This window comes from Polistes fuscatus, unplaced genomic scaffold (assembly GCF_010416935.1).
Source record: "Polistes fuscatus isolate 324 unplaced genomic scaffold, CU_Pfus_HIC Scaffold2, whole genome shotgun sequence".
NCBI lineage: Eukaryota > Metazoa > Arthropoda > Insecta > Hymenoptera > Vespidae > Polistes > Polistes fuscatus.
Genome location: NW_025113096.1, coordinates 863732 through 890573, shown reverse-complemented (window position 1 = coordinate 890573; position 26842 = coordinate 863732). Strand labels below are relative to the sequence as shown.

Genomic DNA, 26842 nt, shown 5'->3' with positions numbered 1-26842 from the left:
TTAAAATTATGTAATTATTATTAAACTTATCATTATATTAGTAGTAACGCACAGTAAGTAGATAAATGTAAAAAGAAAATAGTAAATAATAAATAAAAGTATAATAGTTCTATAATAGTAGTATAGTAGTATTGGTTCAAAGCAATAAACATATGGTTTAAAAAAAAAAAAAATAATTTACATTTATATGTATATAATATAAATAAATAGTGTTAGGTAATATTTAACGTGCAGTACACATGCATATATATAATATTATAAATCTTTGTTTTAATCTCCTCAAGCTTCTTATACTTTGCAAAAGTAATAACTTTATCTTTTAAGTATTATATTACATAAAAGACGTATAAATAATTATTCGTGTAATAGACATTGTATTTTAGTTTATTTTTGGACGCACGAGTAAGTACTTCTGTTCCACTTTACGAAACGAAGTATACTTCTAAATTGTAGTTACTGATTCTTCATCTTAATGCAGTTTAATATTGAAATTCTCTTGTTTACAATTTCAAAATTTACATCTTAAATGTTAAATGCATATTTGACGATTCGTAATTTCTAAGAGAGAAGGGAAACAAATTTAATACTATTTTATGTTGGCTCGACAATAATTCTGATAAATAATATAACGATAATGATTACATAAATAATAAAATAGAGATATATAATTTATTGTTAATAATGTTTCGTTGATTGAGCTGTGATTATTTTTCTTTTTTTCGTAACAAGATTTCGAATGAATTAAAAATTGATTACGTTATCGTGTTTCTCTTATTTTTTCTTTTTTATCGTAGTGAATCTAATTTGTTTGTAATCTCGATAAGTTCCATGCTTAATTATTGGTAGATCGAAACGAATAGAGAGAGAGAGAGAGAGAGGGAAAATAAATCTATCGTGTAAAGTATATATTCAAACGATTACCGTTCGACAATTTTCCCTATACGTGTTCCTTGTGTGAGTATAAACAAATTAAAAAATATAGTTCAATAGTGGTTTCATGCATTGATCTCGATTGTAATTTAGTTTCCATAATATAATAGATTATTTCGAACAATGCTTTTACGTCGAAAAACATATTATAAGCTTCGTTTGTAAATTTAATGAACCGATTAATGAACCGTGTTAATTTTAATTCAATTTTTGTCCGATATATTTTATCTATTGGGGGGGGAGGGGAAAGAAAAAGGGAAATGGTTAAAGATCGAAGGTTTTGTCTTCTTACTTTTCGTTCTGATTCTTTCGAATGATTTTTATCGGCACTACTATCCGCGTTGTCACGCGAAGTATTGGAATTTGGTAACTTTACTGATAAGTTCATAGACATTATCGGAAATACGTTGAGCTACGGCCGAATCGATAACTATAATGGAAAGGCAATGTATCGTTGCAGAGCGACGGGCATGAAGCTATTCGTCGACGATGCTTAAAATCTGTTACGCCGTTGCAGTGATGCATTGCAGCGTAAATCATACGCCACCGCACGATATACTTCATTTTCGATGTAGGTAACATAGTGGCGGCTACCTATGTTTATTAATCAGATAGATACAATTGTATCTCTCTCTCTCTCTTTCTCTCTATGTGTATATATAGATCGTTTTACATAGTTTTCGATATCGATCGATAATGGTAAAAAACATACCGAAGATTATTCGATGATCAACGAAAAAACAGTAATCTAGCAATACTCTTATATAATTTATATTTGTTAATTACTATATATATAATCATTATCGTATATTATTATTTACGTAATATTTGGATGTGGTAAAAAACATACTGAAGGTTATTCGATGATCAACGAAAAAACGGTAATCTAGCAATACGACACTCTTATATAATTTATATTTGTTAATTATATTTTATAATTATATTATATATATATTATGTAATTATATTATATATATATTATATATTATATTATATATATATTATGTAATTATATTTATATATATTAATTATATAATTATATTTGTTAATTATATATATATAAATTATATATATATATATATAATCATAATCGTATAATATTATTTACGTAATATTTACGTAAGATTTAGAAATTTTCGAATGTATTTGAAATGTAAAAATTCCGAATATATTCATACGCAATTAGGTATAATTATCACGATCAAATCCGGAACGAGTAGTGGTTTCATTTGGAGCATTTCGTAGCACAAGGTTTTCCTCTTTTAACTTCCATCTGAATTTCGACTTACTCTCTCTCTCTCTCTCTCTCTCTTTTTCTTTCTCTATTTTTCTCACATATAGACACGTCCACAGAGGACGATGTTCCATTTAGCACGTTGGCATGCAATGACTCGAATACGTTGTTCGATTTACGCATCGAAATTAAGCCACGCTTGACTTACACCAATCCCGTGATAGGGATCTATAGATATATATCTTTTTTTCTATTTTATTTTATTTTATTTTATTTTATTCTTTTTTTTTTTTTTTTTTTTTTTTGTGTAACCATTTCCACGACCATCGAGACTCATGATGCACACTATTTTCACTGTCACGAAGTCTCCTCCTGGTTTTTAGTAGAAGTAGCTCTGAAAGAATAAAATAGGGGAAAGAAAGAAGGACAAAAATAAAGAAAAATGTTAAGAGAAAAAAGTGAGAGAGAGAGAGAGAGAGAGAAAGAGAAAAGCCAGGGACGAAAAAGAACCGCTTTATTTTAACGTCACGTTGGCATGATTAAACAAAGCCGTAAGAGTTGAAATGAAAAACGCGCGAGGAGTGGAATTTGTAAAGGGAAACAAAGGAAAGTGGCAAGTAACATATGTAAATCAAAAAATTTTCTTGAGTTGAATGTTAAACTTTCTGGGACGATCTTTATTTTCATTAATTCAAGCCATTGGACTTGTAACGTTACAATAATCTTTAACCTTTAATATTCAATTATCTTTAATAATTGCGTGATTACACATTCGTCGTTTTTTTGTACGATTTTATTCAATTACTTATTTTATATTATATAATTTAATCGATTTATCGAACCATTTCATTGGATTGATGTATAAATTCATTTAAAATATTTCAATAACATTTATTTTCACAAATTCATATAAAATATCAAATGAAAATGTTTAAATAACGTCATTGGTTTAAATGACGTGGGAAAAATTTTATGAAATAGTTTAGAAAAAATAAAATGATAAAATAAATTATATAATAGCAATATATTTAATTAAAACGTTAAACTCGTGCGATTAATTATGTATTAATTCAATATCTTTAGAAGAAAAGTGTGTTTATTGCAATATTGGCGTGAACTATATACTTCGTATTAAATAATCCATGTATATATATATATTAACGTACATTAAATATGTATCAACACTAATTATCACACGCTACGTTTAAACGCGTACTACATATTTTTCTTTATTCTACCAATAACTTTATTAATGCTACAACGCAAATTAAACAACAACAACGACAAAAAAAAAGGTAAAAGAAAAATATTAATCATAACTAGTAACCGATTTAACATTTGTACCCATTTGTTTATCACAGTTTGTTGAGAGAATCCGCATCCAAAAGAGAAAAAGTTTAATACAAGTGTTCGTGGTTTTTTTTGTTTTTTGTTTTTTTTTCACTAACCGTTTTCTCTTTGATACTTTTTCGTCTCCCTTTTTTAAGTAGGAAAAAATGACGAAAAAAAAAGGACTTGTAGAAATATTTTATTTTAATCTAAGATACTGCTTAACGGTAAAAGCTCTAAATAAAAAGAAACGTGTTTGCTCGTGTCTACTTTCGTTGTAAAAGAGATTGAGTAGGAATGAAATCGCGAGTAAAAAAAAAAGAGAGAGAGAGAGAGAGAGAGAAAACAAGATAAAAAGTAAAAAAAAGAAAAGAAAAGAAAAGAAAATTAATGATCAAATACATTTAATACCGAGAGTCTGCAAGTGTTAAATACAAGAAAACGTGGGTGGAATGTGAAGTTAAAGAAAGACCTACATTTATTTGTTTCCGTTGAAATTTATTTATTTATTTGTTTTTTTGTTTTATTTTTTTTTTTTGCTTTTTCTTTGGAGTCTCTGGAAAATTGCAATTGTTGTGCGACGACGTGATAATAATTGGAGGGAAATTAAATAGTCGACGATTTATCTGCGTGTTGGATGAGGAATAAGTAAAGTTAAAAGTAAGCAAGAATACCGGGTAAGAAAAATTTGACATAATCCGTGATAAGTATCGTTCTCTTGTGCTGGTTAGTAGAAATCAAGAAACCGAGATATGATTCCCGAGAGACGTACTACCTAACAAGAGAAACTTCTTATCCCGAGAATTATAATTTTAATGAAACTTAATATTTAGAGCACATCGAGTTATTTAAGGAAGATCCTTTATTTTTTTTTTCGACGGAAATTTACATTCGAAAAAATTAAATTACTCCGTAAAATATTCCGTATATTTTTCGTGTTTCTTTTTTTTTTTTTTTTTAATATAATTATGATAGGATAATCTTAAAAAATATATAAAGAAAAGAAAAAAACTTTTCATGAAAGAGAATTACGTTATATTTAATAAATAATTAAATAATGTTTATTAGAATAGCAACAGATAACTAACGGTAATTTCGAAACGAAAGTACAACAAATATTATTTCAACGAGTATTATTATTTAAAAAATTGACAATAGATGATTATTTAACAATCGGTTAGTTAAATATAAATTTATCGAATACTAAAACTCGAATAACTTGATTATTAAATTCGTAGAGAGAAACAGACAAGATAGAGACGATTAACATCTTCGAGAGAGAAAAGCATTTAAAATTATTTATGTATTCGATATAAAAATGACTTTGGGGTATATGAAAGTTATTAATGAGAAAATTTGTCAACCTTTTTTATTACTTTCAGATTAGAATATTAAATTATTTCGTAAAATAATATCGAAATGACAGTCTTTGATTTACAATCAGTTGCCCATGCCTAAATACACAAACATGTTTGCATATGCATAGTATGAAAGCGAATATACACAGGATAGTGTTTGCGACAATCGCATTGCATCTGTCGCAACTGCCAATTATATTTGCTTTAACGTAAGCTGATTAGTATAAATAATGATTCATTATAACTACCTTTATTCTTAGGAGAATGAAATTGTAATACATGTTTTTTTGCATGAAGAGGAATAAAATGTTGAATCAAATTTTATTATTATAAGAAATTACGTAAGATTAAATTATTGTATATATTATTATTAAATAGGCTTAACATAGTACTGCTAGTACAAAAGACTAGGAAAATTAAACAATGAGAAAAGATGCTTTGTGACTAATTCAATTGAAGTATTCTTCACCGTTGGAAACACCGTTGCATTCGTTTATTGCTAAAGAAAACAAAAAGCTAATTATATAGCTGTTTTAATTGTTACTTGATTATTTTACAAGAAGTTACAATTATCTAATTACCATTAAAAAAAAACTTTTAATTAATCTTTGTGATAGTTGCTTGAGATTATCATTTCTAATGAAATACATTTTTGTTCTCACCCTATTGTTTCGAATAATATAAACACACACATTTCGTTTTTCAATTATATAGGATTTAATTATTATATATTTAATGGAAAATAGTGTAAAGGAAAATTCGTTGTTTACGTTAATTTCAAGCTTATGTTCTCAAAAAAGATTTGAAATATGAATATTTGATCAAAGAGATAATTAATATCTACAAATGATATATCTTATAAATTTCGATTACCCAACCATCAAAGAGAATTTACATTCTCGTGAAAAATGAAGAAGGATCTGATGTACGTTTTGAAAACTCCAAGGGCAGATGAAAATCCTGGAAAATGTGGGGCTAGTTTCCGATAGTATAGTGCGGTTACCGGGAGTCAAAATAGACGAGAGATAGACCTAGATTGATGCGAGACGCATGGCTTGCGGGTGCAGGACATACGATTTGCAATGCAACCTTTCCCTCCGTTCCTCTCTCAGTCCCTCGTTCAATCAGGAGATGGAGAGCAGCTAGTAAATGGAGAAATCACAGGAACGAGACCGTAACTGAAGCAAATTCTCCCATTCTTATTGCCTTTACAAAGGAAATACTTTCTTTTTCTTTTCTTTTTTTTTCTTTTCTTTTTTTTTGTCCCCTAACAAATGAAGAAAAAGAATCGTTGATTAAACTTCGTTTTAACGTGAATCTAACAAACTAAAATATATACTTTCTCGTGTTAAAGTTTATATATTATATGAAAAGTAAACAAAAAAATGAAATGTATGGAATATTTCGAAAAATATAATTGTGACTTTTTTTGTAAAATTAGAAGCAATTGCATACGATGCATTTGTACGAACTTTATCGGAATATGGCATTTTTTTTCTTTTTGTATTATGTTGGATGAATCAAGGGTGAGTTTCTTGGTAAGGGTGAACATCTGAAAGTCTAGAAGCACACACGTCATATGGTCCAGACTATAACTCTCGTAACGTTTCTATTTTATTCCAAACTATTATACCGCATAACATTGGATTCGGTTTGCTGCCCTGGGCTAGTTCGACTCAGCTTGAGATTGATGGCACTACGAGATATAGAGCAGCAAACATAGAAACTCGCATGAACATATATAGAATATATATTTATAATATAATTCAAAAGTTTCGACACACATGTGTCGAATATATATATAATTAAAATCCTAGATAAAAATAGTAACGTTATTTATAATATTTCCAAGGATGCGATAAAGTATATAAAATATATTAAATATTCGTAAAAAAAAAAAAACAAAAATTGAAAATAAGTTAAATAATAGTCATCCGTACGAAAGAGCAATTTGTTTCTTGACGTTCCAATTGAATTTTGTTAGACAATTATAGTAATCCCAAAGCAAAGAAAAATCGAGTGTCCAGTAGTAGATTCTACGCTACTAACGACAATCCAGATCCAGAAAGCAAAGCGTATCTCTAACAAGGCAATAAAAAGAAAAATAAATCGTTCCGTTGTTCTTTCAGGAACGTTTCTCACGCGTGTCACAATTGCTTGTATGTTTCTATTCGTCCAATCATACCGCTATTAATCACAAACCTTTTTCCCTTTGACTGTATAGTATCTTGAAAAAAGAATAATTTACAAGAGAAAAAGGATCGTCGTAGAAAATGAGAAAGAGAGAGAGAGAGAGAGAGAGATAAAGCAAAGCGATAAGAGAGTTCTGTCAAGCGTAGATGCAACGGGATGCATTTATCGTACACGCGTGTGTCTCCTCCCCTCGTTCTAATTTCCGCGATGATCGAGACACGTGTCGTACGGGTTGTTGCACAATGCCGCTCCGAGTTTTGCACATTATGACAGAAACGTCGTGGCACGTGGCATTAAATTTTCGGAAGGGTGACTGAAACGATGGGAATAGTAGGAGTGGTGTTGGAGGTGGTGGTAGGGGTAGTGGTAGGGGTAGTGGTCAGAAACGGACGAACCAGTGGGTGATTAATGATAGTCGCAAGGGTGGCAGCTAGTAGTCACGGGACGAATACTTCCAACACGTAACGTATACCTTCTCTCCCTATAGTAGCGTATAAAACGAAAGAGTACACGGATGCCGAGGAAGAAAGAGGATCGGGGAAAAAGGAAAAGAGGAAAAAAGGGGAATGGGTGGGATGGTTGGTAAGGGTAAAGCGTGTGTGTGGTGGGAGAAAAGAACAACGTATGTTTCTGTAATGCTAGAACGAGTACGAGTACGAGTACGATTACGAGGGAGAGAGAGAGAGAGAGAGATACAATGATAAAGAAAAAGAGGAGGGAAAAGAGGAGTGCTCTCGATTTGACCCGCCAATTCAGCATCAGCCATACGGCCACTCAACCGCAAATCGAATTCCAGCCTTAGGGCAGAATAAAATCGACCTCGTGTGTTGTAGGTCCACCTCCTTCACCTCCACCTACACCTACACCTCCACCTCCAGCCATATACATTTCTTTTTAGAAAGAGAAAAAGAGAGAGAGGGAGAGGGAGGGAGAGTCTACTGTGCACCTTCGGGCTGATTCGCATTTAACCGACACACACGGTAAGACATTACTCGCGAGGGACACGTTTATTCGACGCTCGGAGAGTTCTTCCACTTGACTTTAGGGTTCCTCTGGACGAGCATTCAATTTTAATGGATCTACCAGAAAACCTCAAATGGGATAATATTACTCCACGAATAATAATAATAATAATAATAATAATTTCATATCTTTTGTCTTGTGTTGAATACAATACGTTTTTTTGCTTATGACCATTAACAATGAACTTCTTATTCGTTAATAACATTAATCTCATGTTTTTGTTGGTTGGAAAACGATGTAGCTCGCAACTGATTTAAGCTTAATAATCAATCGTGTTATCTTCTAATATTAATTCGTATAATTTTGATCCTCATTATTCTTACGTATGTCTACGACAAATCATTCCTACAAAACGTATTCGTAATGAACGTCTAATTATCAAAATGTATGGTCAAGGGAGGGGATAATGATTTTAAACAAAAATTATTTGATAGTGAATATTATAACAAATTTTTACGTATATATATTTTTATATTATACAATTATATTTTTAAATATATATTATATTTTATATACATCTCCCTTTCTCTCTCTCTCTCTCTATATATATATATAGATCTAAAGTGGGTAGTTTTGACGATAGATTCATAGAGAACGGATATAAAGTCGTTCGACCGGCCATGTAATAAAAGACGCTAATCGTTTGTAAGATTAAGGGAAACGATCCTTCGGAAGACGAAGTTTCAGTTCGTCGTTAAGGCAAACCGCTTTCCTTATTACCGAGAAAATTGTTTGTACGAGAGGAAGAAATAGAGAGAGAGAGAGAGAGAGATAGACAGAGAGAATGGGTTTGGGCTCGTCCTAAATTTACCGATCGTATCTCTATCATTTACGAGCAAAGGGAGAAGAAGAAGAGAGAGAGAGAGAGAGAGAGAGAGAAGCGGCTTTTCACGACCATAAGGGAAGTTTCTGTCCGCTGAGATCTCAGTAAAGTACGTTACGATTCCAGCTTCCGCCGGATATTCCGTCGCGGATGTGTCGTTTCGCGTTATCATTCTCTACTTTATTACGTGCACGAGAGTCCCTCCTCGTGTCATGATTGTTCCTTCTCTCTCTATCCCTTTCTCCGTTTCACCCTCTGTATTCGTCTCTGTCTTTCACGTATCCACCATCCTTACCCTCCCTTCCCTCCCACTTCCTACCCTTTCTCTTTCTATTTCTCTGTTCCACGTTGGTGAACAGTAGTGTTTGTAGGTGAGCACAATCGTGGATCCTGGCCCTACGAATCCGTTCGTTCCGCCTCTGGTGCACGTACTGTTCGGTTCTGGGAAACCTGATTTATAGACCCATAGATATAGTATACTCCTAGCCAGTTCGCTAGCGGCTCGTGTACTTTGCTAGGGTTATTGTTGCGTTAACTGTTATGAGGACCGGCTGAAACTTGCTCTTGTAACCACTGGATAAAGGTGGTGGACGTTGCACACATACACGCACACGCATATGCATTGGTTGAGAAGGAGGAGAGAGGAGGGGGTGTATGGGGATGAGAGAACTTATTGTTAAGAAGTTGTCACTGTGGAAATATGTGAGTTCCATTTTCTATGTCACCAAGTCCTCTTCGTCTTCTTGTTTCCATTTTCTCTATGTTATAATCAATTTCAACTATAACACAAACTCTTGTTTACTTTTCTTATCATAGATTGTAAATGAAATTAAGGATGTAACCATCAATTTGTCTTGATTCAATTAAAAGAAATCGAAGGCGACAAAACAATGAGATTATTATTGAATAGTTTTTAAAATAAGAAAGATAACAGTCATTTATTTGAACGTTATTCGAATAATTTAATTATAATGAACGAGTGATTGCTTTTGGGTGTTTAAAAGACAAAGAAATGATAAAGGATGAAAGAAGAGAGGAGGAGGAGGAGGAGGAGGGTGGTATTTTTATTTGTTAAAAAGTTAAATCGATTCGGCGCCCTTTACGAGTTTCGCGTCATACTTTGAAGTAGAAATTTCGTTATTCTTACTTCAAAGCATCCTTGGAAATAGATGGAACGTTGTTAATCGTTGTAAAACACGGCATCATCATCAACCTTAAAGGATGCACACAAAACGAGAGTAAAATATGTTGTTTGACGTTGTCGGGGATATCAAGGAAAGGTATAATACGGTATGATACTGGTTGAAAATCATTTTTTTATACGAAGATGTATCCGTAATGTACAAAAAAATAAATATGTAATATTCCATCGAAAACAAAAAAATCGAAATATTTGTTATTTTCGTGTAATTCATTTTTTGTTTTTTTTGTATACAGTTCCACCAGACATTTTGGACGACGAAACAAGTACGGACATGGTCGTGCGAGAAGGAAACGATGTAACATTACGATGTTCAGCAACGGGTTCACCAGCACCGAACATTACCTGGCGTCGCGAGGATGGTCAACAAATTCTCCTCGGTAATGGAGGGAAAGGTCAGTTTAACGATTTATTTCTTCGCGAACAAACGTAATTAACTTGTTTTTAGACATGTTGTCTAAAAATGATGAATTTTCTTTAATTAAAGATTATTCTATTTCTCTATTTTAACGTTATCAATCCCCAAGTAATTTCAATTCTGAATGTTGCTTGTAAAAATGAATATATTTCTCTGAACTCTCTATCTCTCTATCTTTCTCTCTTATATATATTATTTATTTCAAAGTAAAATGACGTAAATCCTTTCATCCAACGAGGAAGATACTAAAACTGATAGTTTAATATATCACAAATAAGTCAGTAGATGGATAATTAATGTTTCTTACGTCTATCTGACGGGATTAATCAAAATACTAAAGCCTAGGTATTGGGGATTATGAAATGTTTAAAAGAAAAATAGAACGAGATAAGAAAGATAATACTTATCGATCTTCATTTATTGTTAGAGCTGACTTTTATAATTAAGTAAAAGTGATTTGAAGACGCGCCTTTTTGTAATGCCTGACAAAAACATCCGAACGAGTAGCAGATCTAACTGAAAGTTTCATTTGTTAAGTGCAAAATAAACAAGAATATTATTCTTTCTCTGTCTCTGTCTCTCTCTCTCTCTTTTTGAAGGATAATCCTAAGATGGTTCAGTTTTTTTGTCCATATTGTGGAAACCACGGTAATGTTTGTTTCAGACCATTTGGCGTTTCAGTAAAATACAAATTGTAACGTGCTCGCAATGTTTCCCATTAAAAAGACTATTTTTAGTTGTCATATTTTCCATTCCTTCCGGCAATTTCGTTCAGATATTGCAATTGATTTTATTTTTCGACAATTTTTTTGTTAATATTCCCGTCAAACCATTATTGCACAGTGACAGATTTATAGATTTTTTTTGGTTCCTGTAATACACATACATTCAATGATAATTAATAAATAGTTGGAAATTTAAACCTAAATATGATATTGCTATTAATTCAATTCTATTGATTTTAAAAAAAAGAAAAAATCTTACAAGAAACATTTCTTAAACATACACATGGGAAAAATTTTTTCAAGTTTTGATTTTATGTTACATTTAATTCAATTTTAAATAAATCATGTCTATCTCAGTGAAGAGTGAATTGTCTGTGAAAGGGATCTAACTAAACCTTTATCGCTTGCTATGCATAAATCATGCTTCTACTATTTGTACGATACTAGTTCTATAAGTACTATACAAAATATAGAACACGGTGAAATACAAAATCTATTGACGTATCCGGATTTAAAATTAGTTTGTAATACGTTAGCATTTAAATCACCGAGAATAATCGTAAGATAAATCTATTAAAATCATTCGCCAAAGAAAATAACAGACATTATTTTAAAAGACCAGAATTAAAAGAGAAGAGACGAGAAAAGACAATTTCATTTCGGCTATAAGATATTCAAATACTCTTGTATATTGCAACGACAAGATTAAGGATTATTTATACTTAAGAGAATAATGCAAATATGGGGCTACACGAAACTTCCATTTTTTTCTTTTTTTCCATTATTCCGTATATAATAGAGTATTTTTGATGATAGAATTTATAGATACAAATATTCACCTTTTTAATTGGATCAGAGAAAGAACGAAAAGGAAAACAAAAATTGGAAACAGTTTAATCGGAAATAAGAATTATTATAATTCATGGAAATGCAAATAGAATATAGATTTAAATACATAATTAGGTTTTGTTAAATACTAAAATATCTGTTTAATTGATCCGTAATCTTATAATTCATTGAATGAGATAGGAATATTCGGCCACGTTAAAAAAAAAAAAAAACATAATCTAATTTACTGTACATCTCGGTCTTTAAATATAAGATGATATAATTTGAGCATTCACCTGAATAATACAAATAAACGAAACATCGTTTCTGGTATGAAAAATTACAAATTTACATCGGGACAACGGGCAGTATTCCTGCTCCGAAAGTTTTATCTTTTTGCAAGCAACTAGTTTGAAATATTACAACCCATCTCTCGTATATAAAACCATATCAGTTGAAACCATTTGTTGTTTTTTTTTCTTTTACAAACATTGGTTTACATTAAATGACGTGAATGTCGTAAAACGTTATCTTGTAAAATCTATTTATCTATTTTCAATATTCTTCTATATCTCTCACCCACGAAATTTTATTTCTTACATTAAAAAGAAATATATATTATTTAACAATTTTACATTTGAAATTGTTCGACAGACATGTCCGACGAAAATTTCGGGATTTCGTTAGAATCGAATAATTTCATCTAATCTAAAACTATTATTTTAAATAAAGAACGTGAGATACCCGACGACGATGATACGTTCGTTAAACAGTGAAAAGGTGAACAGAAAAGGACCGACCAGTGGTGGTAGTAGCCTCATTGCAGTTATATCGGTCCCATGGAGTTTCTCTCAAGAGAGTAAATATACTACGTTTTAGAGTAAGGGCCAAGGGTTAGAGGAAGGTAATACGTTCCTAGAGAGACGGGAAGATCTTCTATATTTGCATTGAAATTGGCAAACACGAGAAGAGAAAGGGGTAGAGAGAGGGAGAAGGAGAAAGAGAGAGAGAGGTAGGTGGGTGGTAGGTAGGGTGGGAGGTGGTAAGGGGTAAGGGGGGGAGGGTGGAAGAAGAGAAGAATAGTGCGAGTGCGAGTTGGCTCTCACGTGCACAGGATTCCGGTCTAAGCAACAATGAATAACCGGTAGTGCAATCTTAAGCCGTGGTTAACCGTATCCGCGCTTTTAGTTCATTACAACTTTAATCCGTGTAGTCGGCATTTCGAATCGAAGTATCATTTCGAGACGTGTCGCATACAAAGTAAGCTGGAAGTATTGAAAAACTATTAAAGGGGGTTGGTGCATTTAAACGGGAAATCAAATATTTATTCATTTGTACGTGATCAAGATTTAACGCGAATTCGGAAGACGTTAGGTTGATGTTCGTTTAAAAATAAAATCAGGAGATTCGTTTGTTAAAAGAAAGAAAGAAACCATTAAACGGATTTAACAACATTTTCTTGTTTGGGTAATCTCATAACTTGTATATATATTCATATTGAAAAGTATTTAGTATTTTAATATTTGTTCGTAGTTACAAAACGAATAAGGTTTTGTTTGTTATTACTTTTTTTATTAAATTGAAAATTTTTCTACGAACGGAACAACGAATAATAATAAATTGTTCGATGACTATGCTCATTGTTCGAGTATTGTCATATTCGCCTTGTCGTCGTTATTATCGTAACAACCCCCGTTATTTGTCATCAAACATCGATCGACAATAGCGTGAGAGAAAGAGCATTGTTGTTGCGAACCTTGTTGTGTTGTCCCATAGAGTCATAAGTAATCAGCATCCGTTAAAGCGAACAACACGTAGGAGAACTCTGGTGCTGAGCCAACTCGCTTTGGCCTTTCCTTAGATTCTCTCGCATAGCTTTCATAAGCGTGTATTCAACAATATTTAGCTTGTTAGAAACGTGCAAATATTCCATAGGATTTAATTGTGGTTTTACGCTTGGACGTAACAGACAGCCTCAACGTCCGAATAAGTAAACCAAATTTGCCTTTGTATGTATATATATACAAGGGTAGCATCAAAACTGTGTTATCGAAGTAAACGAGTCACTTTAAATTGGCTGTTTTGAATCGGAAAGTCTACGGTTAACTATGGAAGAAAAATGAAACACAATTTTCTCTCTCTCTCTCTCTCTCACTCTTTTTAACGAGCTACGACTAGAAACAAGAAAATGGTCAATTCTTTTTACAGTTACGAGTCGACTGAATGATAAATTGAAACGAATTTCAAAAAGAAGAAAAAGAAGAAGAAGAAAAATGAAAAATAACGATCGATAGTAATCCCCCTCCCCCCCCCTCGTCATAGTCGTGTAATATTATCTTCGATTTGTATTTTTTCAGCTATGACCGTGGAAGGAGCTCATTTCAATATTACCAAAGTAAATCGACTGCACATGGGCTCGTATCTATGCATCGCGACCAATGGAATACCTCCGTCAGTCAGTAAAAGAATCATGCTAATCGTTCACTGTACGTAATTATCAATTATCTTTTTTCTTACAAATTAATTGACATTTTATTAACTCGTATTGATCGTAAAATTAAAATGATTTCTTTATTGGAATAATATGACACATTTTTGATAATAGACACAATGAATTGTTTTTTCAGTTCCACCAATGATTACTGTACCAAATCAATTGGTAGGAGCTCAGGAAGGACAACTAATGACCTTGGAATGTCTCTCGGAAGCTTATCCGAAATCTATTAATTATTGGACAAGAGATAACGACGAAATTGTACCTCAAGGTAACAGAATCCTTTCTTTTTATGTTTAATTATAGAAATTAAATGAGAAAATGTCTGTGAATTTTTTGTAGGTTTTGTTTATTGCCAAGATTTGTTGTTGTTATTGTTGTTGCTGTTGTTGTTTGTAGGAAAAACGTAGTAAATATTTTCTTTTAGTACGGGAAGAAATAATGAACCCATTCCTACCTTATATATAACGAAAGCTTTATGTCGAACGTATAAACACGAACTCGTACATATATATATATATATATATATATATATATATATATATATATATATATATATATATATATATTGTATAAGGCCAGTGTAAACGACTTTACTTTGCTTTATGTTTCGTCCATAAAAACCTGCTACACTTTACTACGTCAAATCTTCATCTTTTCTGTTTTTTTTTTTCTTTCTTTTAAAACTCCAACAATTTTTTTCCACGTTACCGTTGATTCGTTTGATAATCTTTCACGAAAATTCATATATATATGTATTAACTTATTTTTATTATTTTTCATTAATTATTCGTAATTATTTTTCGTTTATAATATAATCGTATGAAATAATCGTTTACATGATCGTTTTTGTTTGCACAAAAGCAATTTGAAAACTTATTATAATTAGATTTTCCTATAGTTTCAATCTATCGTATGTATCAAATGAAGAAAATTTTGCTGTTCGCTTATACATATATGCATACTTGCTTGTGCACGCGCATATTAATATAGTCTATACTAATAAATTACTTCGAAAGTCGATCGATTGTTTGTTAAGGGGGATTATTAGAGATCTTAAAACAAGTTCAAATCTTCGTTCCAATAATAATTAATCCACTTTTATCCGTAGAATATCGATCGATTAAGTCAAATTTATATAGGTAACATCAAATGAAAGGTTTTCTTTTATAAGTTCTAAAGATATACATATATATTTTACCTAAAGTTTTTAATTTAAACAGAATTTCGTATTAATTAATAATAATCAATTTTAACATATTATAAATTACAATCAAAAATTTAATAAATTATAATCGTTACATCTCGATTGTTAATTTTGTGTGTGTGTCTGTGCATTTTGTAAAACCGGATGACAAGAGAAAATAGTAAAACTTTGAAATCTTAAGAAAAAAAAAATACAAAAAACAGGACGTTAGATATGCGAATTATCAATTGGTATATTTAAACAGACAAACTCCGACGAATTCTAATATTTTCCCTCTCTCTCTTTTACTTTCCCACGACAGTTTACTCGAACAGAATTAACCTTTGAATAATACATGCGAATCTAACAGGACGTTAAAGTTATAACATCATTTTATCTGGCATTTATGAGAAAGACCGAGGACACGAGTACGTATAGTCTGTATATGAGAGTAGAAACGTTGTATCCTTTCTCTCCCCTTTCACGATTTTCCTTGCACAGCGTTTATTACAACGCTATTGTAGATGATATTTGCATCTGTATTGAAACCAATAACGTCACGCACAATGCCAGATTTTGATCCGACAATCGTGTTAGTGTACGCTGACTATTATAACCTTTTTTCTAATCTTTTTATATCCTAATGGAAATAATAATATGTCGTTAGTGCTGTTCTATTTTTTTTGTTTATTTTCTTTTTCCAAAAATTTATCTACCGTATTTTGAAAAGCGTAACTCGTATAGACAAAATATTACAACAAAACAAAAATAGATACTTTTGTTATCACAAAAACTTATAGAATTTATTGAAAAATGTCTCAAGGTTTGATATTTTATTCTAAAATAGGTGAACGTTGGCACACGATCGAGAGAGAGAGATATATATATCGTTATGACGGAAGTTTTAACGTTAACATTTCTCGTACTCGAATTGTATTGTTTCGGAAATCGAATTGCTCGCATCGGTGCACATTTAAATACAACGAATGTCGATACTTGAATAATTCGAATTGAGGTATGTACCTAGGTATACGTATACGAGGAGCAAAAGATACAGAGAATGAACTACGACAAAAATTTCTCTCTCTCTCTCTCTCTTTACAGAATTTTCCCATTTTCTCTTAAACGGCCCGACCAATTGCAATGTTTGTATTTATATTGTATTTTTTTTTTTACCTTTTTTTTTTTCGGGAGTTACAGATTCGTTGTAGCATAGAATTTCAGAACTAGACGAAGCTAGGATCATTCCGTGATAGTAGCGGACTCGTTTCATTCGAATTGCTCATCGACCCTTTCCCGTCACCTGTATATATATATAGCTTTCGTTTCTTCGATCAATTTCCATTTATTTTCTAATTGAAAGCATCGCACTACGCGCTACGATATTTTCGCTTAAAGCGAGAATGAAAAAGGTTTCTTCTTTTTTTTTTTTATTCTTCTTTTCTCTTTTCGTTTTATTTTATTTTTCAAAAAAAAAGAAAAGATACAAGAATCTAACAGCTTTTATTTATAATTTGGACGAAAAGTTTCTCTATGATCAAATTTGTCCTAATTCTCGTTATTTATTATTTTCCTTGAGAAAGTCATTCTTTAAAAGTATATGTATATGTGTGTATGTGTGTACGTAATATTCGTAGCTTCGTAGATAATTTCTCAAAGGAACGAAAACTCTTAAAAGAAAAAAAATCTTCTAATTGTTGACGTCGATTAAAACATTCTTTTGAAAAAATTTCTTTTGACGTTCGTGTTCTTGAAATTCTCAACTAAATGGGGATAATATTACTATTTTACGGACACGTTTCTATCTTATTCTAAGATAAATTCTAAACTAGACGAAATATGAAATCTTTAGGAGAACGAAGAAGGACGTCGGAAATGTCTCTGAATGGTGTCGATCTAAACAGAAATCACGTTAGCTTAGAAGGCCCCGTGTATAGAATACTAAGTTAGATCGAGATTTACAACGAACAAGTCTAGGAATCTGTTAAACTGATTGAACTATTGTTACGATCCTTTAACGTTTTCACAAATTTCTCAAATGCTTTTTGTCCAATTTTAGCCATTCTATTACCCTGTGCATCTACGTTTTTCCTCTCTTTTCAACTATCACACAATAGATACGACTTACAAGTAAAATTTCTTAAGAGTTTCGATAAAATATTATTTTTTTAACGCACACAGTTATAGTATACTTATGTAATATTACATTTTTTATAATTTAACTTTAATATTTTTTGTATTATTTCAAAAAGATGATTTAATTTCGTTATATATTTCTTTTTTTTTTTCAAATAGATAGCAAAAGTTAAACAAGAATGAAACTAGCATGCAAGCATGCATGCATGTATGCATGCTTGCGCGCGGGCTTACGTGCGCGTATGTGTGCGTGTGTTTTTTAAAAAAATGATAGAGAGAAAGAAGCCCTTTGTTCAAATATCAGTGCGACCTTTATTGTCGTGCGATTTAAAATCTCATAAAAAAGGGTAGAAAGATAAAGAATGAAAGAACTCTTGCGTAAGATTTTTTTCATATCATTACGAGGAACAAATTTGCATACCGTCATTAAAAAGATCTCAATTATTATCGTTGCATTATTCGAAGTAAAATATTTCTAATAATTTGATTCTATATCGTTCTGTAGAAAAAGTCACATTATATATATTTTTCGAAAAATTATTTTAAATTGTTGAATAATTATATATTAATAGATAAAATATATATGAATGTTAAGCGTCAGAAACACTATGAATAATAATTGTTTTCATCGGTCGATAATTTTATTTCAGGAGGAAAATACGAGCCGGTCTTATTAGACAACACCTATAGAGTTCACATGAAGTTAATTATACACTCGGTGAGCACTAAAGATTATGGTTCATACAAGTGCGTTTCAAGGAATTCATTGGGTGACACCGATGGAAGTATCAGTGTATACGGTAAGTAAAGAAAATGTTGATAAAACTCCTTAGAGTCAACTAATTAATTAAAAATGAATCCGTCCAAGTTTTACAAATGAAAGAGTAATAAAGGTGTATGTAACGTGCAAAAGAAAAAGAAAAAGAAAAAGAAAAGGAAAAAAAAAGGTATATAAAGAAAAAGCGATTAATTGAAAAGCCATAAATTATTAAGAAAGAAATTCATTTTGATCATCGCAGAAATCTCGTTGGAAAAATTGTTTCACGAAGAAATTGAAGAACAAACGAAACCTATTTTTAAAAGGGTATTATTTCGTTTGAATTAACGAAAAGTCGCGTATTCAAAATCTCAACTCGGAAACTTGTTGTATACTTACGTTAGTTATTTCAGCGGTTATAGTTTGAGATAGTTTCTCGGAAGTGACAGGTGGAAAATTTAGCTAGTTCTAGTCGGGTCTCGCGGAAAGAAGGAAAGAAATAAAGGCGTCAAAGTGTGTACACCTTCGTTCGAAAATGTTTGCACTCATAAACTCAAAGATAACAAAGAGTTAGATAATACATAAAACTAGGCCGAGAGTTTAATCTTATCTCGGGATGTAAACTACGGGAATTTCTATATTTTTGGTCATACGTTTATTTTATGTATTATTGTACGTGTAAATAATACATACGTGCAAAACGATTTATTTAAGTGGGAAGAAAAAAAAAGAAATCCTTTAAAAAACAGGAAAATAATTTTACAGAAAATTCTCATTTCATTCGCTGTTGTCGTTCTTTATTTTACTCTAAAAAAAAAAAAAAATACAAAATATATCATAAATATATATATATGTAATTTTTGTGTGTGTTAAGCTTACGAACGAACGATACGAAAATTTCGAGTGTTTTCGCGTTTATAAATTTGATCGCGTTTTAAACGTATTTTAATACGTACAAAGTAATAAAAAGCAATTTTATCATCTAACCGTAAACTCTCGATTATAAATTCGTATATACGCGATCGACAAAAACCAATAATTAATTATGAGCCACAAATTTTACGTATGCACGTATAGTAGATTACTTTTTGTAATTATTTCGTTTCTTGCGCCTTCCAGCGATACCCTCCGGTTCTGGTTCCAATAGCAACACAGGCAATGATACAAAGTACAAAGGTAAAGTACTTTTTATCGTAGGTCGTAAATCTTTGAGTTCGTTGTTCTCTCTACGTTCTTTCACTCTGCTTCCTCCTTATTCTTTGTTCCATTTTATATATATATATATACTTATATTTTTTTTTCTTTTTCTTCTTCTAATTTTTTTTTTGGCTTTAACTTGGTTTTACCTTGGCCCGTTTTATTCACCCGTCCGTTCTCACAACCTTTTTTTTTCTTCTCTCTCATGCTCGCCGTACTTCGTTATCTTTTTTTTTTCCGTCTTCTTTTTCATTCTTTCATAGTGCTTTCTCTCTCTCTCTCTCTCTCTTTCTTTTTCCTTTTTTTATTTTATCAATGTAGAGAACTACCAAAATAAACGTACATTTCACAAACACATACATATAGATCGTCGATTCTATTATTTTCTCGAAGTACTGCAAATTGATATCAATAGATAAGTACTTTATTTATGTTAGATATGCGAATCGAACATCGATCGGCACGAATTTCAATTTCTCTCTCTCTCTCTCTCTCTCTGGTTCTTTATTACTAGCATTGTGTCGAGTGGTGCTTGTCGAATGATGCCGCGGCGCGCGCGTAACGCGTGCTTGCATTGAATCAACGGGTCGCTGCTTAATTAGATCAAGCACGTACATAGTTTGTGATTCCTGATATACTTTCTCTTTCTCTCTCTCTTTCTCTCTTTCCCTCTCTCTTTCCTCATTTCTCAATTTTTTTCCTTTTATTATCCATATTTTCCTTCTATTTCGTAGTAAATATACCTAGTACGTAAAAGTAAGAAAAAGAAGAAAGAAAAAAAAACACAAATCGCACAAATCGTTCGACGATGGATGCAAAATCATTAATAAGCTGAAATTTAATTTTTTTTTTTTTTTTTCAATGATTAAAACGCCAATAATTTTTTCATATATATTTATATATGTATTTTTGAAAATACTCCCAATCCTGGCTTAGTAGAAATTACGTAATAATATTTTAAACGAAATATTTCTATTTTGTTTTCTTATTTTCTTTTTTTTATTTACTTTTATTCGGCGCGAAATTTTCATTTTTTTCTTTTTTGATCGTCGACTAAAGCTTTAAGGTCTTTTAAACTCTGCCTCTTCTCCGGTGCTTCAAATCGTATCGTTTCTCTCTCTCTCTCTCTCTCACATACTCACTCCCTTCATTTCCCACCCTCGTTTTCTCGCTTTTTTGAGTTTAAAAGGTGAATGAATAGAGAAGTCGAGTCATGTCGGAGGTTCGTAAGTCGACCTTCTCTCGTTTGCTCGATAGTTATTCGACCGAAGGCGGCACAAAAGTCGATGCTTCGAAGAGACACGCGTTCCAGAAAGTTAAAGAAATAGAAAAATAGTATGAAAAGAGAGAGAAAGTATATATGTAAGTGTGTACGATGTGAGAGAGAGAGAGAGAGAGAGAGAGAGAAGGAAAAAGTCTATAGAAGAATCGTAAGCAGCAACAGTAGCAGCAGCAGAAGCAGCAGCAGACTCATAGCAATCATAGTAAAGCCGAGATAGTAAGTATATCGCGAGATAGACGTTTAGAGAAACGACAGTTTCAGAAAAAGCTCTGTGCTACGAATGAACAAGATTTTGGCCTCCCAATTCTGTATTTTCAATAGATCGTAGGTGTACGTAGGTGTACGTAGGTGCATATGTTAGGGTGGTACTTCTTCCCATCAATGACATTCGAGGAACAAGCGAAATTCTTTTTCACTCGTGCAATTCAAAATCTCGGACGTAAAGATACATTTTTCTAAATTTTCGTATGCTCTTCTACTTGTATATAGGTTTTTTTTTCCCGGAATTTTTTTTTTATTTTTATCTTCGCATATTTATTTCTCTATTTCTCTAGTTTTTTATTTTTATTATTATTTTTTTTTACGAGTAGGTATAGATATTTCATCAAATTCGTGACAAGAGCGTGATATATATTCATTTATTCTGCTTTTTGATTATTCCCCCTCTGTTCTTTTTTTATTCTTCTTTTTTTTTTATAAATTATTGACTAATAATAATTCATTGTACGGTACTCGTGCTATTCTAATATCGATTTGCTGATTATATCGGATTTTCTAGTTTCTTTTTTTCTTTTTTTTTATTGTAATTCAATTTCGCAGCAACATATTATGGAATAATTGTCCGTGTCGTTAATATGTCGATATAATTAATATTTATCGTCGATGGATAATAACAAATAGTTTCAAACGAAAATGAAAGATTGAAAATAATCGTATAGGATATCATCGAGATTGTAATGCACAGATATCACCGATATTATCCAATTACAATAATTACAATAATATTTATTTATTGATTTAAATTATCATTGTGTTTATTGGCGACAATTTCCTCTGCTACGTTTTCTATTTCTGCAGTTACAAATTATGTAATATAACTGGCCATCAATTTTTTTTCTTTTTGGATTCCATTTATCATAAAATATAATACGAATAACATTTAAACTTTCATTTCTTGATGTAAGGCAAGTTAAAATACAGTCTTATGAATATAACTGTTCGTTATCGTTATAATTAATTAAATAAACATTTGCGATAAAAATTTCTCGTAAAATTTAAATAATCAAATGATATGTGCATTCCAATCGATTCGTACAATTATATTGCAATTCTCAAGTATAAATAAAAAATCTTCAATCTACGAATAAAATGAATAATAATGTTAGTTTAACACGCATATAAATAATTAACATACTTACGTAATTATCGGATCGTTAAATCATTCTCTCCCCTCATTATCAGATTTTTCCGCGAACATAAAAAATGTTCGCCTTTGGCTTTGACTTTCTTTCGGTTTCGGGGGCCTCTCGTATTCCGAGTTTTGTTTTTTGCGCCAAATTGCAAAGCAAAAGCTGAATCAGTGAGAGAGAAGGTCTTTTTCTCTATTCGCTAAATTTGAACTTCCGATGTTTATCTTTGTGTACCCTTTTTCGTTAAAAAGTTATGTTACACGATAGAGAACACTTTTCATGTACTCTTACAGACGAGCATTACATTTCCTATTTCTCTTATTACTATAACGAATGATGCAAAAGTTTAAATTATTTGTACATTTATTCATTACATAACGTGTTTCGTTTAGTTTATTCCTTTTTTACGTTTCATTTTTTTCTTTTTTTTTTTTATGTTCCATATGTTCGCGTATAAGTGTTTCCGTTTTTTTCCTGTTCTTTTTTCAAAGCCTAAAGTACCTAAAAATGTCGAAAAGCAGAAAACTCGTCCCCGTGTTCCAAAATTAAACTTAAAAGGATAAGAGTGTAATACGCGTAAAATTTGCGAATATATAGTAAAGCTGGTAACAAAAATACACTGGCACCAAACTGACATTTAATTTGCTACTTTCTTTGAGGCTCGTTGTCATCGTTCCAAAGAGCTCTCCGCTCTTTTTCGTTCCGCTTTTTCTTTTCATTTGAACCATTATCTTTTTTCCGTGGTAGGATAGGTATACGCGTTTCAAATCTGATTGCTAGGGAAAAAGAAATAGATCGATAGATGAGTAATTATATTCGTAAATGTAAATTAACGAATACAGAGAAAGAAAAAAAAGAAAAGAACCAATTATACAAAATGTGTGTGTGTGTGTGTGTGCAATATTGTATGCCGAATAAAACATAATGTGAATGTTCTAAAATGAAGTCTTTTCAACATTTAACCAAATGAAAATCATTCTAATTGATTAATGTAATGGTAGCAAATTGACAAAGTGAGAGAAAGAGATAGATAGATATGGGTAGAAAGAGAGAGAGAGAGAGAGAGAGGAGGAGGGTTGGAAAGGTGGCAACGTTTATTTGTATTTGCGACGAATTCGATTATCCCAACGGTATTTTTCTGCTGTTGTCTGTCCTAGCGGGTGCCATTTATATGCTAAATATGTCCGCGTTCGGTGCCACGAACGCGATGATTGCCTAAATTTATTATGTCGTCGGGACTGGGAAATATATTCCTATCCGTAGAACGCTATTTCCAATGAAATGACATGCTCCGAGAGTACAATGATGATGTACAAAACCAGTTTGAGTATTTTCATTTTTATTTTCTTTTTTTTTTCTTGTTTTTTCCTCTCTCGGTAGTCATGGGGGTGGGGGGATCGAGTATTTTTTCTGTTTCTTTTTTTTCTTACGAACGTTTCACGATTCACATCTGAAATTTCCTTTCTGTCTTCCACCACCCCCTCCCCCCTCCTGGGCTTAATCTAAGTATAATGTAATACGTATGCACATTTTCGTGCATACGTGGTGTTGTATATGTTTTTGATACGCAAGTTTTGACATAAGTTTGAAAAATATTCGAGAGATGGTATTACGAAGAGAAGACGTTTTCTTTTTTCTCTTTTTTTTCTTTCTTTTGTATTCTCTTTCTTTCTATCGTTCAACTGAGAATCTTACAATATGACAAAATATTTATGAATATTCTCTCTCGCTGGTACTTCTAACACTTCCAATTCTTCGTCGATTTCTTTCTACGAATATAGATCCGATGACAAAATCCAAAATTTATTACTGCCACGCGACCGGTACATTCTCGCACTATTCTACTTTCCGCGTATATGTGTGCGTGTGTGAGTGTGTGAATGTGTATGCACGGAATCAGTCGGAAATCGATATATGCAAAATATTTTGATGCTAACAGATTGGGAAGCGACGTTGTGTACGATAGAAGATTTATAGACCCGGTTTTGTTGTTACGGGTCAATTTTATTCTACCCTATCCCCCTCCACCCTTTGAAGAGAGTAGTAGTTCGTTGAAAATATACGCGCGTGAAGAATTCACAACAAGTGTATTGTAATTTTAGATTTGAAAGTATAGAGGAAGGTAATACGAAGGATTGTCCGAATGATGATTTTTAATAACTCGTAAATAATTTCATTTCACGTGTATGTGTGTGTATATATATATATATATTACGCGACAAATATAAATTCCAATTATATCTATCAATCAATTCGTTTACGAAATTTTGCACGAATTATTAAAGTGAAAATTGAAATCAACGATATTCGAGAGTACGACCGTTCGATATCTGCGTAATATAAAATAGTTTTATTTAACTAAAACGATGATATATTATTTCAATGCATTTTCCTATCACGTAACATATGATATATAATATATGTTATATAATAATATATGAATTATTTAGAGAAAAGGAAAGAAGAGAAAAGGAAACAATTATTTGAATTTAAAAGTATTGTGTGAAGAAAAATAATGGCGTTTAGTAGTTCTATCATACCAAAGTAGAAAGACTTTAATTAGTTCAGTGGAATTTAATTAACTGACAAGTACGCGCGACCAAGAAGCTGTGAAATTTAAGCTTTGAAGAGAGAGTCTTCTTCGTTTGCTTGGAAGAATCTTAGAGTCGTAAGAAGAAGACAGTACCGATAATTGTACGATTCAAATGAATAACAATATTGCGTTCGTCAAAGTTGCCATTAAAATTTATTCCAGGAATTTCATTTTGGTCTTACTTTGTGTTACGGAAAATTAGATTGTACAAAATAAACAAATTTATAAATTATACTCTATGTAGATTGGAAACGACTACTCTTTCGTCAAAAATTCCATTTAGACGACCGATGTACAACAGTGTGACCTAAAATTTATTTGAATAAATGAGATTCCAACGGCAGAATGATAATTAAAATTTCGCAGCATCTATAAATTTCTAGAAAGCTTAACATCGACAAAACGATAATTAATCGTTAATATTTTTATATTCTCATTCATTCATCTCCACGTTATATTATTATTATTATTATTAAATCTAATGAAAATTTCATATACCAACTATACAGCACGATAATGTAGTAATTTTCCCATATAGTAACAGTAGCAATCGTTCATTTTTTCTTTAAATAAACGATTAAAACAGTGTATTAGATTGATTACTTGTTTGCAGGAAAACTGAGGCAAAATTCTGGAAACAATATTCTCGAGGGTAACCAAGATATGTTAAAGGAACGAGGTATGTAAAATTATAATAATTCGTATAAAAAAAAAAAAAGGAACAATACATATACTATGAAATATCTCGATAAAATGATATTATATAATACTTTGTAAAAATAATATAATGATCGATAATTAAAAAATAAAAAAACTTTGGTAAAACATTTGTAGATCTGAAACTTCGTAGCCGGAATAAGAATGGCGATGTGACCGATGATTATGAAGATTCGAGCTCGACGAGGAAGAAAAGTTCGGAACTTTTATTAATAGTAACCATTATACTGATCTTGTGCCTGAACCATCGTCTACCATTTAGGACACTTAATCCTGCTTGAAAGTCATGTCACAGAATAACCGGTCAGCACAATAATATTATCGAACACTTGTGGCGATTTTTCTCAAATCGCGTTAAAATAAACTTGGCGAAATAACCTTGTCAAAATTTATCGCTCAGGGACTTTCATTCAAGATTGATGCTGACCAACCACACGCAATCTCGCTTTGTATTATAATGTAATAATTATTAAGAATGTTGTATAGGGGAAACGACGAGTATAACGATAATGGGTGTGAATTGCGCGCTGCATTTTCTTAGGCGAGTTTAAACAACACTCAATTTGTTGTTGTTGTTCTCACTTTTATCGAGATCTCGCAAAGTTTATTCGTTAAAAGTAAAAACGACCGAAGGTTTTTTCCGGAAGATAGGATCCTTCCCAACAAAACAGCTACTCGACTTCCATCAGTTTCCTGTTTTTCCGTGCTCGTCCTTTTTAAACAATCTCCTCCTTTTTTTTCTCTCTTTTTTCCTTTTTCTACCTTTCGAAATTTCGAGAGACGATTCTTCAGAAAAATACAACACTCAATCGATAGCAGCAGCTAGAGCATGGAAGGATGTTTGATCGGGGGAAGGATGTTATTATCTTTCGAAAAATAAAGTTAGAAAGAGAAAAAAAAACCCGGAAATTGTATATTCTAAAGTTGATTCTCGACTAAACACCCAGCAGGTTCCTTGAAAGAAAGAAAGAAAGAATTTTTATTATATCGTACGAGTATTTAATAACGC

The 26842-nt window shown here is 31.7% G+C and overlaps 1 protein-coding gene across 2 annotated transcripts in view; it reads left to right on the top strand.

The window, feature by feature from the left end:
* Positions 1-26724, top strand: part of LOC122516586 (opioid-binding protein/cell adhesion molecule homolog) — a 160922-nt gene extending 134198 nt beyond the window's left edge. The window contains exons 4-10 of one of the 2 annotated variants that reach the window (XM_043634525.1): positions 10328-10486; positions 14420-14548; positions 14690-14827; positions 18529-18678; positions 19755-19811; positions 25730-25795; positions 25951-26724. In XM_043634525.1, the coding sequence (XP_043490460.1) occupies positions 10328-10486; positions 14420-14548; positions 14690-14827; positions 18529-18678; positions 19755-19811; positions 25730-25795; positions 25951-26114 (863 nt within the window). In that variant the 3' untranslated portion in view covers positions 26115-26724. The remainder of the gene's footprint in view (positions 1-10327; positions 10487-14419; positions 14549-14689; positions 14828-18528; positions 18679-19754; positions 19812-25729; positions 25796-25950) is intronic. The other variant, XM_043634526.1, reaches the window with a different exon arrangement.
* The last annotated feature ends 118 nt before the right edge of the window (positions 26725-26842 follow it).